The sequence below is a fragment of the Cyprinodon tularosa genome, unplaced genomic scaffold (genome assembly GCF_016077235.1).
Source record: "Cyprinodon tularosa strain WSP-4 unplaced genomic scaffold, ASM1607723v1 ctg377, whole genome shotgun sequence".
In the NCBI taxonomy this organism is placed as follows: domain Eukaryota; kingdom Metazoa; phylum Chordata; class Actinopteri; order Cyprinodontiformes; family Cyprinodontidae; genus Cyprinodon; species Cyprinodon tularosa.
In genome coordinates, this window is record NW_024039093.1 from 1,055,395 (window position 1) to 1,067,784 (window position 12,390).

The 12,390-nt window shown below is 39.5% G+C and overlaps 2 protein-coding genes across 3 annotated transcripts in view; both read left to right on the plus strand.

Moving 5' to 3' along the window:
- Positions 1 to 3,753: 3,753 nt before the first annotated feature.
- Positions 3,754 to 6,145, plus strand: pyyb (peptide YYb). 2 transcript variants are annotated; one of them, XM_038296783.1, is made up of 4 exons: positions 3,754 to 3,850; positions 4,017 to 4,242; positions 5,592 to 5,672; positions 5,844 to 6,145. In XM_038296783.1, the coding sequence occupies exons 2-4, from the start codon at positions 4,055 to 4,057 to the stop codon at positions 5,866 to 5,868; spliced, it is 294 nt and encodes a 97-aa protein (XP_038152711.1). In that variant the 5' UTR covers positions 3,754 to 3,850; positions 4,017 to 4,054; the 3' UTR covers positions 5,869 to 6,145. The 2 variants fall into 2 exon arrangements, with proteins under 2 accessions (XP_038152711.1, XP_038152712.1); XM_038296784.1 differs by having other exon boundaries at positions 3,756 to 3,850; positions 4,055 to 4,242.
- An 88-nt stretch (positions 6,146 to 6,233) lies between these two features.
- mpp2b (membrane protein, palmitoylated 2b (MAGUK p55 subfamily member 2)) overlaps positions 6,234 to 12,390 on the plus strand; it is a 111,244-nt gene continuing 105,087 nt past the window's right edge. Inside the window, exon 1 of the mRNA XM_038296781.1 lies at positions 6,234 to 6,610. The gene's annotated coding sequence lies outside the window, so the exon portion shown is untranslated. The remainder of the gene's footprint in view (positions 6,611 to 12,390) is intronic.

A 12,390-nucleotide genomic window follows, 5' to 3' on the forward strand; every position in this document is an offset into this window, starting at 1 on the left:
GAGAGAAATACAAACATAAACGATAAGGAGAAAGAAAATGGGAGGAAAAGGACAAAATTGCAAAATATGCACAGACCCCCAAATATAGTAAATAACACAGATATCTGAGGTAACAGCTAAAAGAAATGTGATTATTTAGTATTTAGTCAGGTTGATTACTCACAGCCTTTAAATGATAAATGAGGAGGCCCTGAAACGTTTTACGCAACAACACACAATCCACATTTTAAACAAACGGGAGATATATTACTGCTTTTAAAGTCACATTACTCATCAGCATCATCGAAATAATCGACCTATTTGCACACGTACTCCACATGCACACACACGTATACAGACCTAAGGAGATGCACTCGGTGGATAAAGACTGTTTTCAGGCGTCATAAACTGAACAGCAGACCGTGAAGAACCAAGATAAACAAGAGCTACCGTCACAGTCGTACTGTAAACGTGGTCCCAGCGTGTGCACCTCATACCTGAAGGGTATCTATTCAAACACTCGTCCCAGAAGCATTATGGGAGGGATAGATAGGATGAGTGAGTTGGTTTCCTCTTTACAGTAATTTAATCCTCTGTAACACGTTTAGCTGAATTTAAAAGAACTACTTAAATTAAACAAGCAATATAAACAATGTGCGTATATAGCCATGGCTTTTTATTTTAATAAAATTAAGAGAAAGTTCTATAGAATACTCAAAGTAATATAAAAATAATATCTGTAAAACTCTTAGCCTCTAACTCAACTCAACAAAAGAATCGCCAACACTTACTAAAAGCAGCAATATCTTAAAAAATGAGTACAGTTCTGGTTGGAGTTTAACCAAACATTAAGTCTGGAAATAAACATTTTAATGTTGGATTTGGTCTCCGAGTCAGATGGCAGCAAGTTCCAGATTTACAACCATTAACAAAGACAAACAGATCCATTATATTCCCTGTTATACAGATTGCTGTTCTGATCAGATTTAGTTCATATTATTTCCAGTCATGAAGCCAGATTCAGATTCTGTTATTAGATATAGTGGAGCCTCAAACTATTTAGTCAGCCATTGATTGTTTTTCTCCTTGGAAAGATGAGAGAGGCCTGAAATTTTCATCATACGTTATCTTCAAGGATGAGAGACAAAATCTAGGAAATCACACTGTAGAATTATTTACGAAATAATTTGTAAATTATGAAGACTTACGTCTTCTTTAAGAAGCTTTTCTGTCCTCCATTTGTTACCTGCATTAATGGGCCCTGTTTGAACTGATTATCTGTATAAGAGACACCCGTCCGCAACCTAAAACAGCCGACTCCAAACCTAACCATTTCCAGGAACAAAGAATGTTAAAGGTCCCCAGGAAAAGAAAAATTTAGACCTGCACCAGAAAGGGAAGGGAGAATCTACAACAGGCTGCAGGTTGGTGGGAAGAAATCAACTGTGGGAGAAACTGGCAGAACATAGGAGTCATAAAATACCATTAATAATCTCCCTCTATCTGTGGCTCCACAGTAGATCTCATCACATGGGGTCAAAATGATCACTAGGACAGTGTTAAAAAAACAAAACAAAAACAGATCAACCTCAGAGGAACTTGCATCCTGTAGTGCCAGGCGTGTCCCTCAATCCGAAGACAGGATGTGTCCAGGTCCTCTGAAGACTGTCAGAGAGCAGATGGATGATCCTAAAGAGGATCAAGAGGATATCATGTGATCAGATGAAACCAAAATAGAACTTTTTGACACAAACTAACATGGTGGGTTACATCCCAAGAACACCACACCTACTGTGAAGCATTGGGGTGGAAGCATCATACTTTGGGGCTGTTTTTCTGCAAAGGGGGCAGGGTGACCGATCTGTGTTACAGGAACAATAAACTGGGCCATGTATGGTGAGATTGTAATCCAAAGCCTTCCATCAGTGAGAGCATTGACGACTGAAAGTGGCTGGGTCTTCCTGCGTCACAGTGATCCAAAACACACTCAGGCAACAAAGGAGTGGCTCCAGATCAAGGTCCTGGGGTGGATTAGCTTGTTTCAGGATCTCAGCCCCATAGAAAATTGATGAAAGGAGTTGAAAATCTGTGTTGCCCAGCAACAGCCCAAAAACATCGCTGGTCTAGACAAGATCGGATGGAGGAATGGGCCAAAATACCAGCTACAGTGACAGCAAACCTGGTGGAGACTGACAGGAAATGTTTGCCATCTGTCGTTGTAAACAAAGGTTATGCTACAAAGTATTGATTTGGTCTTTTTTTGACCAAATAGTTTTTTTCCAACAGAATTAACAAATTAATTCTTATAAAACCTGTACTTTGATTTCCTGAGTTTTATTTTTCTCATTTTGTCTCAAAGTGAACCTAAGATGAAATTTACAGACCGATCATCTTTTCTGTGTAGGAGAAGTTCACTAAATCCTTTTTTTATTCAAAAAGAGTTGATTGTGTAATAAAATGATAAAAAGTTCTAAATCTAAACATCACAAGGAATCAATTAATTCTAACATTTGTCAATAGTAGCATCTCAAATTACTTTCTATAAAATTCTACACCTGTTTCCCTGCGTTTGTCTCAGACAGAATGGTGTTATTGATCTGTGTCTTGCCTCTCCTGCCTCCAGACCAACAGCCCTTCAGACGCTTCATCACCAGCTGAATAATACATGCTGTAGTGATGAGCGAATGGAGACAAAGGTGCCACTGAAAATGAACACAAACAAAACTCCTTGAGGAGATTCATTTCCAACTAATTAAATGTGATTTGACCAGGTCTTCATATTATCAAAAACATTATTTTCTATGTTCTAGTCTCTAAAGTAATATGTTTTTTATGGGTCCTAATAAACTATCCATTACACTTAAATAGCAAATATCCCTCCTCTATAAGATCTACTACACGACACATCTAGCTTCTGTTTTAGAGCTGCCTTCTATGGGTTCTGCCTTATTTTATCATTAGTTTATAGAAAAATGTATTCAAACTTTATTTAGGTTGTTCTTTTTCAATGGTACCTTATAATGTGTTTTATTTTCTCTGCACATGAGAAAAAGGAAACTGTTTTAAATATTTTCTGACAAGCCTAAGAAGCCAAATAAAAAGACTAATCCAAAAGAGGAAAGAATCAGTTTGCATTTATTAAAAATCCTTCATTCTATTTTGAGATTACAACTTTCTGTCTGTTTTTTTTTTATCCACATCTTTATGAGAAAAATAAAGACTAAATCCTTTTGTTTTTAATCCTTCTGATAAATTACATCATAAAAAGATGGAGACTCCTTTTCCAGACTGGGCTTTGTCAGGGGAGAATAATTGTGAAGGGAGATGAAGCTGTGGGATTAGGGAGCACTTGAATGGATTTTATTCAGTCACAGAAGATACAGTCTCACAGAACAGTCCAGTTATGGGTAGATTATACTCCAAATTTACAATAAGGTTGATCAGTGGATGAAGAAGAAACTTTCTGGTGTTGTTTTACAGATTATATGTTGGTTTAGCGCTGTCCGTGGTGCTGAAATTACAGGTTCCATCAGTAATTCTGCACCATTCCCTTAATTCTCATACATTTCTTTTTGTGTGACTTAAATTAAAACGTAGTTTGTTCTATTACTATTATTAATATCATTATTATTAACAAACAAATTAATTTGCAATCTACAGTAGTTCAGTGACGTTCGAGTTGGAGCGTGACTTGTAAAGTTTGGTGCTGATGACCAGCCGCTTTACGCGCGGCTTTTAGAGCGAGGGGTGTGGTTAAGTGTTGCTCAGTGCGCATCAGGTAGTGGTCCCACGCTATAAAATGCTGTGGATCAGAGAGGAGAGCAGGACAGGAGCACCACCGAGGTGACTGAATCAGAAGACAAATCAAACTGTAAGTTTTCACTCTGTTTGCTGATGAATTATGAGAGAAAAGTTGTGTTTTTCTGTGTTTTACGTTTAACTTGAAGTTCCGTCAGTTTATTTATTTAAGCTGTGCTTTATTTTCTAGATTCACTTAAAAAAAAGTAAAAGTAGTATTTTGATTTCTTTTTTTGAAGTTGTACCTATAGAAACCTCACCAAGCTTCGCTTCTCAGATGGCCAAAATGCTGAGATCGTGGGTGATGTTCGCGGCTCTGGTCGTCTGCCTGTTGGTGTGTTGGAGCGGTTTCGCGGACGCGTACCCCCCCAAACCGGAGAGCCCCGGCAGCAACGCCTCACCGGAGGAGTGGGCCAAGTACCACGCGGCTGTCAGGCATTATGTCAACCTCATCACCAGGCAGAGGTCAGTCAGAACCAGGAGGGCTAATTAAGGTTTTTGGTTATTGTTTAAGGTTGTTATTTGGTTGAAAGTGAACTAATTTTATGACTGTTTAATTATTTAAAAAAACTGGCTAGTAAAAAAACTGAATAGAGGGTAGACGGTCCAAAAACGTTTTTAAAACAAATGAATGAATAAATAAACACACAAATAGATGAACTAATTGATATATAATGAAAACTTTTTTCTATCTAAAGTAGAAAACATTATGAACTAAAAGATATTCAGAGGAAAAACAATCATTTTAGTTCTATCTATCTATCTATCTATCTATCTATCTATCTATCTATCTATCTATCTATCTATCTATCTATCTATCTATCTATCTATCTATCTATCTATCTATCTATCTATCTATCTATCTATCTATCTATCTATCTATCTATCTATCTATCTATCTATCTATCTATCTATCTATCTATCTGTGGAATGATCCATCTAAGGTCTAAACTGTCTGTGTAGACACCAGATTAATCCAAACTCCTTCAGATCCCCCCCCCCCCAGGCCATGCTGCTCTGGGAAGAGAGCCATACTCTACATTTTACAACCTCTACTTCCTCCGGGGAATAAATGACCTCCTGTTTTGAATTGCTTCACCTAACATTATTATCAAGTGATGTTAGATACATTAAGTGTTTTGCACTTAATGTATCTAACATCTCCTGCGGTGGCATATCTAATGCCTTTCCTCTTGGTGGAGTAAACAGTGAGGCATAAAATACTGATGTTAGACAAGCGGGAAGCCTTTAATGCTCCTGTTGTGACATCCTAAACACCTCTTTCTCCTTAAAGCTGGGGGAGAAGACTGAATAAAACCAGAGGGTTCAGTGAGCTTTCTGGTTGTATAATTGTCTAGTGATGGAAGCTGTAGCTTTAACCCTTTTCTGCTGTATAATTAAACTGCCTGGATCTGCCACAGCACTGAAAAGCTGCAGCCGCCTCACACCTCAGACGGAGGCAGGGTTTATTCTTCAGTGTGCATTCCACTTGCCTGCCGGTGAACTTGAAAACCCTTATTTCGTTCTCAGATAATTGCATATCTCATTTGTGATTGGACTGCACGAGATTGCTAGGGGATACACAAAGGCATGGCGGGGTATGTGCAGTTTAACCACTTTGGTTCACAGCTTGATGATCAGAGTTGGGAATATAAAAAGTAAAAAAGTCCCCAAGGTCTAAAGTCGATGAATGGCTGATGGAGGTCATGCCTCCTCTTTGTAAAGAAAAGAAAGCAATTTGAAACTTTCCGATCAATGTTTGGTTGCTGTCATACATGCAGGTATTTTTACCTATTTCTTTTCTTTTCCTCTAGGTACGGAAAGAGATCCTCCCCTGAGGAAGCGGTGGCTTGGCTGCTGTTTGGCGCAAATTCCAACCAAGATGGGGAACCACGGTGAGCATATATACATACATGTATATTTAATAGAAGGACTGAAAAATATGGAAAAAACTGAATTACATAGGTATACAAGCACGTTTCAGAAAATAAAATTCAATGCAAATGTCCAAGATAATTAATATCAGGTTTCTCAACAATTTCAACATCTCCTTTTTTCTCTTGCAGCTCTGACTATGCTGACACATGGTAGATGAGCCCCGTATGACCCTAACCAGCCACCCAGTTCCCCAACCCACCAATCAAAACATTTCTGAAGGGAGCACCTGCACAGGCCACCGGACACAGTCTCAATGTTTAATCGTCTAATGTGCATGCAAATCAGCGTCTCTTTTTTTCTTCAGTCTTTTTGCTTCAGTCAGTAAACTGCACTTATTTGTTCTTTCTCTGAAATTGTAAATAATTTGTATCTAAAAGAGTCTCTACACAATAAAGATCTAAGTGTAATAAAAGAAATGTTTGACATACTGGCGCTCTGAGTGCTTTTATTTATTTATAAGTGGAGGCTATGTGTACTGCTACCACTAGATGGCGCCACAATCCTTTAGAGCGCACATGAATAAATTGTTCCTTGTCCTGCTGCGCCTTCATGGGTTCTTATCGACACCAGCAGACGGACCTTAACTTCTCACACATCCAGTGCAGCTAGCGCAGCGCTCAGGCTCCCGGGCCTCCCATCTAAACACCGGATCGGTGCGTAAAGGCGGCCTCTTTGATCAATGGAGCCGTTAGTCAGGGAGCGCGCGCCGTTAGCGGGGAGGTAAAGATAGCAGCGTGCGTGTGTGGATGTGTGGGCTGCTGCTTCTGAAGTGACGGAGCCGAAGCCCTGCTGCGCCTCAGGAACGGAGAGGAGACCACCGGTGATCTCACCGCGCGCCCTGCTGCATCTTAAAGGCGGGAAGGATCTGGGTACAGGTGCCCGGAGGGGAAGGCAGGTGAGCGCATCAGCACGTCGCTCCTCTGCTTTTCATGAACGTCGTTATGTCATAAGGTTGCTTTCATGCAGCTTCACGGGGGAAGCCTTTTACCTTGTTACTCACCATTTTGATTCTGATATCTATCTATATTTCACCCCTAATTAGATGTGTTGACGTCATTTGTTGTTCCTTAAATGTTTGAGAGGGTCCACGTTATAATCCCATTACCACCCATAAGAATTATATTAACCTAAAGGCTGGATCTCCAGGTTACAGACATTACGCACGCGACTGGCTCGTGGCATTAGAGACTATTACTAAGGCAGACCGAGCAGGTCTCCCTGGGTTTTGACACCTGCGCAGCTGTTATTAATCCGAGGCAGAATGAACGCAGTCTGTTTTCATTTCCATGTTGACAAAGAAGAGGTGGACGTCATGCACCTGTTCAAAGCCATTGCGCATGCGCACACCTCCCGAGAAGTCTGCAGAAGGGTTTGAGCGCGCGGAGCAACAGAAGGGCACGTGCTTTGGTGTGATGGGAATGTAATGGGATGCATGCAGAAGGAAACGGTGCAAAACCAAAAAGAGGTAGAAAAACTAAAGGCAGTTGGATTTTATTTTAAAACGTTTGAGTTTTTGAGTTTGATTTAAAAAAAAATCAATATGTATCAGTTAATCTAATCAGTATCATTTTGATAGGCCCATTATAGAGAGAACTCAATTAATTCATAAAGAATAAAAAAATATTTTTTAAAGTGGTCATAGAATGCAAAACCGAGTTTCAACTGTCATAGTTGAATAACGATAGTTTAGTGGGTGAAATGGATTTACAGAGAAGTTCAAACCCCATCAACACCTCCTTTCTCTGTAAATCTCACAATTCTAAACTTCAACCATAAAACAGGCTAATCCAAATGAAGATCTGACTTGATGTCAATTCGGGGATGTTGCCTTCCTCGGTTTTGGCCTGTACTTTTATCACGCCCCGATTGGTTCACTGGCCCAAGAACATGACTAGAGATGGAAGACACCAGTTTAGCTGTTTAGCCTACAGTTGGGTTTACTTCTACAAGAATTACAAAGTAGACAGTTTCTCTGTTGAAATTGAGCCAGAACCATGGGCGGAAATGCAGTGTTCCAGCCTGCACGGAGAAAGGGCAAGTTTTTCACAGTCTTCCCAAAGATCCGAAGACTCGACAGGCATGGATTATTTTTGTATATCAGAAGATCCCTGCAAAGTTTGATTCTCAGCTGTTCATTTGCTGTAAGCATTTTACCGAAGACAGCTTTCAAAATCTTGGACAGTTCAAAGCAGAATTCACTAAACTTCTTTTACTGAAACAACGGGCTGATCCATCTCAACCACAAGCTGTAAGTATTATTTTGTGGCTAAGCTGTTGATAGCAATGCTAGCATACCTATGGTGACCAGATATGGGTTTTTGAAAAGGAGGACACTTCTTTTTTTTTGTTGGGGGTGGGGGGGCTGACTGGACCGGACCGGGCATTGGAATCGAGCCGTCAGCTCCGGAGCTGGTCCTGATACCCCGGCGGACGGGGGCAGGGGGCCAGCGAGGGATGGAGCAACCGAATCCAACACAGTGACGGTTGCCTGTACTATCGCGCCCCGGGGGTATGAAGTGGGGGTATGAATTTTTTAGGTAGGAAAAGTAGGACAAATCCTGGAAAAAGAGGAATCTGGTCACCCTACCATACCAATAATCTCAATGTTTCTGTGAGTGAGTGCTTGTTGCTATGATGCCTCTTTGCTCAGTAGCTTTGCCCGTTGTAAACCATCAGTCAGCCCACAGCTCATCTAAATATTCATGATCATACCATAAAAGGAAGAAACCTGTCATTTCATTCTAGGGCTTTTAACCAGGCTTACATTAGAGCTCATAGAACAGCAAATATGCCATTTTTAGCCCAATCAATATTACACACCCTATTCAGAGACCTTAAGGACCAGCACCAAATACCCTATAACATCATTCTATCAGCCCTTTAACAAAACCTCAAGATTGTATCCATTGTATTTGAATACAGTTATAAACATTATAACCATATGTTTACATTTCTTTAAATAAAATTAAACTTAACTTTCTTTTGGGTAAATGTGTAACTTGTATGCTTAAAAGTATGCAATCGAATACAGAGAGGAGTGCAGTGGCGGCCGGCCCATAGGGGGCGCTGGGGCACCGCCCTCCCTGATAAGAAGAGAGAAACGTAAAATATATTTTTAGAAATTAACTCATAAATGTCAGTTTTACTCTCTAGAGTGTGTACCTATAAGCAAAACAAATTATATAAACTACATTTCCCTATCTACTGTCATTCATTTGTGGATTTCCACAGACAGACTCCTACCGTCTCTGTTCTGGGGGCGCTGATCAGACAGCCCCACATTTGCAGAGAATCTGTCAATCATGTACTATTGCTAGGTGAATTTAATGGCCAATCAGCGTCTCGGAACTTTATGGTCTTGGGGCTCTGAAAATACTGCGCTTTTACAGGCTTCTCTTCTGAACCCAAGCGCAGGTGCAGACAATTAGAGGGAAGATGGCGAATGTAACGAACGAGATGCAGCTTCCACCAAATTCGGTGAGATCCTTATTTATCTACCCGTTTGCCAGAAGAACATCCCTGTTGTAGGATATGAACATTTCATGTCATGGTTATTGTGACTGTGAGGAATCCACCTCGTCGCTTAAAACAACCTCTCTAACTTTGCGCGCCACACACACATTCCTGTTATACTGTGTTTGTGAGGACCAATACACTCGCGCTGAGATCAGTAGCTCTATTAACTTAAAACACACAAGCTGTTCCTGGTTACCTGCTGGCGTATTGAGGGTGCACACTTAATATTTCAGTGGGGTTAGCCGTGTGTGTGTGTGTGTGTGTGTGTGTGTGTGTGTTTATGCTACGGGGACTTGTCATCTTCAGTCTGGCTGCGTCTTTGCTGGGTTCAAACCCAGTTTGGTGTAATTGAATAAGTCAATGAATCTGTGTAAAAGAATTAAGTTGTAAAAATTATTTGTTTTTGTACATCAATTGTTTGTGGAGGTAATATATGGACAAAACTGATTTATGAGAAGAAATCAGAAATAAGAGAGCCTGTAGGGGCTTAAACTATTTAATGAGGGCTGTGGGAAGAAAAGCGGCAATTTTTGTTTTCTGTTTCTTTGTTACATTGCTGGTAACTGGAGGGAGGCTGAGGCCCAGAGTATCTTGTACATGTTTAGTTTCTTTTGCACCCTGTTTTGAGTTTTTGAGCACAATAAATCACCAACACCGGTAACCCGACTGAGCCTGGATTCTTGGAGGCCAAAGAACCCCGTCACAGTGACCCAAATCATCACTGTTACTGTTATTATATAGTAAATTAAATCATTACTGTTAAATTGTATGTATTGTCCAAATGTTTATTTGAATTCTTATTCCGGATTAGTTGGAGACATACACTAGGCTATATCAGCCCCACCAAAAATATTTTTCACCAGCCGCCACTGCAGGAGTGGAAATATTTTTTTGAATTATTACGATGAACATAATATTCAGTTAAAAGAGTGTGGTTCAATTATTTATAAAAAAAATAAAAATAGTGAATATATAGTTTAAAATCACAAAAGCAGACTTTTTCAAAAATTCCAGGGAAAAAGTAATATAAAATACCATAATTACCTATAAACCACGAACCATTTTCTCTTTCTCATGGAGTTCTTCTTTTACAATGATCATTATTCTAAGCCTTTGGAGTCAAAAATAACCAGAACTGTTTATCTTCTTGATGGACTGACTTAAAGGAAAAGTCGGGTCATCAAGGAATAATCAATTATTTATACCTTTAACTAATACCTTCACAGTGATTAAATGAATTCAACGCTAATCACAAAAAAAATGTAAATAATAATTTCCGTCGCGATCACTGAGCTGGGAGCGGCCATTTTTCCTAAATATAGTAACCCCTCCCTCCTGCCATCTTCCAGCAGTGACGTCACGGTGCGGTAAGCCTAGCGCCATTCTCCCCGCTTTACAAGCAAAATCAATGGGAACTACTAGACACATCTGCAATCAACAACAATTATTGAAGATTTCCAGAGGACTTCACCATTGAAATTCACCAGAGCTATAGTGAAACTGACAATGCCCACGTGCATGGCAGCTGGATGCTGGAATACATCGGGTAAAAGTGAAAAAAAAGAGTTATTCAACCTTTCTGGCCAGAGAAAAAACCCGTAATATGTAGCCAACATTTGGAAGAAGAATGTTTTCAAGATGACTTGGATAATAGCGCGTTGTGACAAACACCAGATACAGCACTGGGACTTGATCAACAGCCGATACCGCACCGTGACAATGTCACAAACCAGTAGGTGGCAGTAGTGTTCTTTGACAAACATGGATGTAATAATTTCATATTTAAAGTATTTTCAGTAGTCTGAATTCTGAATATGACCGGACTTCTCCTTCAATATGATTCTGAAAGAGTAAAGAAAATAGTTCCCAGCAACCCATGGAAAACTGTCACATGGATGCAGATTTCTCCAGATGGTGTAAGAGTCTCTGGCCATGGACTATTAGCGAGAAAGCTCCAACGATTTTCATGTCATAACAGACACTCATCATGGTATGGATTTAGGTAGAAAGGTAAAGTTGAATCAATATCCTTTCACTTGGTGCAATACACTGTTAAAACGACAGCAAAAAGACCCTCAGCATTATTGCGCCAACACCATGCTTGACACCAAGGGTGTGTATACTGTGACTTCCTCTAACGTTCATCTGATTAATTTTTACAGATCATAAATTGTTCCAGTAGGAGGAGCTGCTCAGCTGCAGCTCAGTGAGGAACCCTATCCTTACTTCAGCTGCGGCTTTTGATGTCACTTACACACACACTTACAGGGTTTAGAGAGAGAAATGCACATTCAAATTCATAGTTTATTCGCATTTCCTTAGAGAAATAAGTTGTATACTCCCTCCAGGTGTTTAGTACAGGCACTCCTGAGCTCAGCTTTCTCTTTTGATAAAAAAAAAGTTTTTATTTTTGATTTGTAAACAGTGACTGCATTGACTTAATTTATTACAATTTGGTTGGATGTTAATAGATTTAGAGCTCAGTAATGATCCTGTTAGGTTTGTAATGTTCTGCTTGACAAGACCACACACAGACAGATACTTTGATTCCAAACATATTTTATTCCAGGCTGGTTTATATCCAAGATAAATACGTTTTAACATATAATCGTCACTTTGAATGAGTTCTGTAAAATCGCTGCTCTGAAAAAAAAAAAATCCACTTTATAAAATCAAATAAAAGTTTCAGCGTTTGATTTATTTATAATAAATCTCAGTCGCCGAAGCCTCATTTCAGAGTCTTTCATTGAGATGAAAGAAACTTCTTTGCCCTATCGTTTTTTTTTTTTCTTCTGGAAGCAGGAGATCTACTTTATATTTTTCTGCCTTTGATAGCTCTGGGGGTTTAACGTTAATGTCATCATGCCTGAATATACCTGGACAGAAACATTTCTGTCGAGGCAGCTCTTTAAAGATTTAAGAGCTCTGCTCAAACTAAGACCTTTAAAGTGTAGTTCTCTCTGAGAAATATTTACTTCAGATCTTTACTTCCCACCAGAGCATTACATTTTTTAATTTTAGAAAAAAATGTCAGTGTAGCAGGATCTCAACCTTAAGGTTATGCAGATGTAATTAACTCAATTGCTGTAAATTTGAAAACGGATCCAGAGAGATTGAAGAAGTGGTTCATCTGCAGGGAGTTGATTTTAATGTACAAAA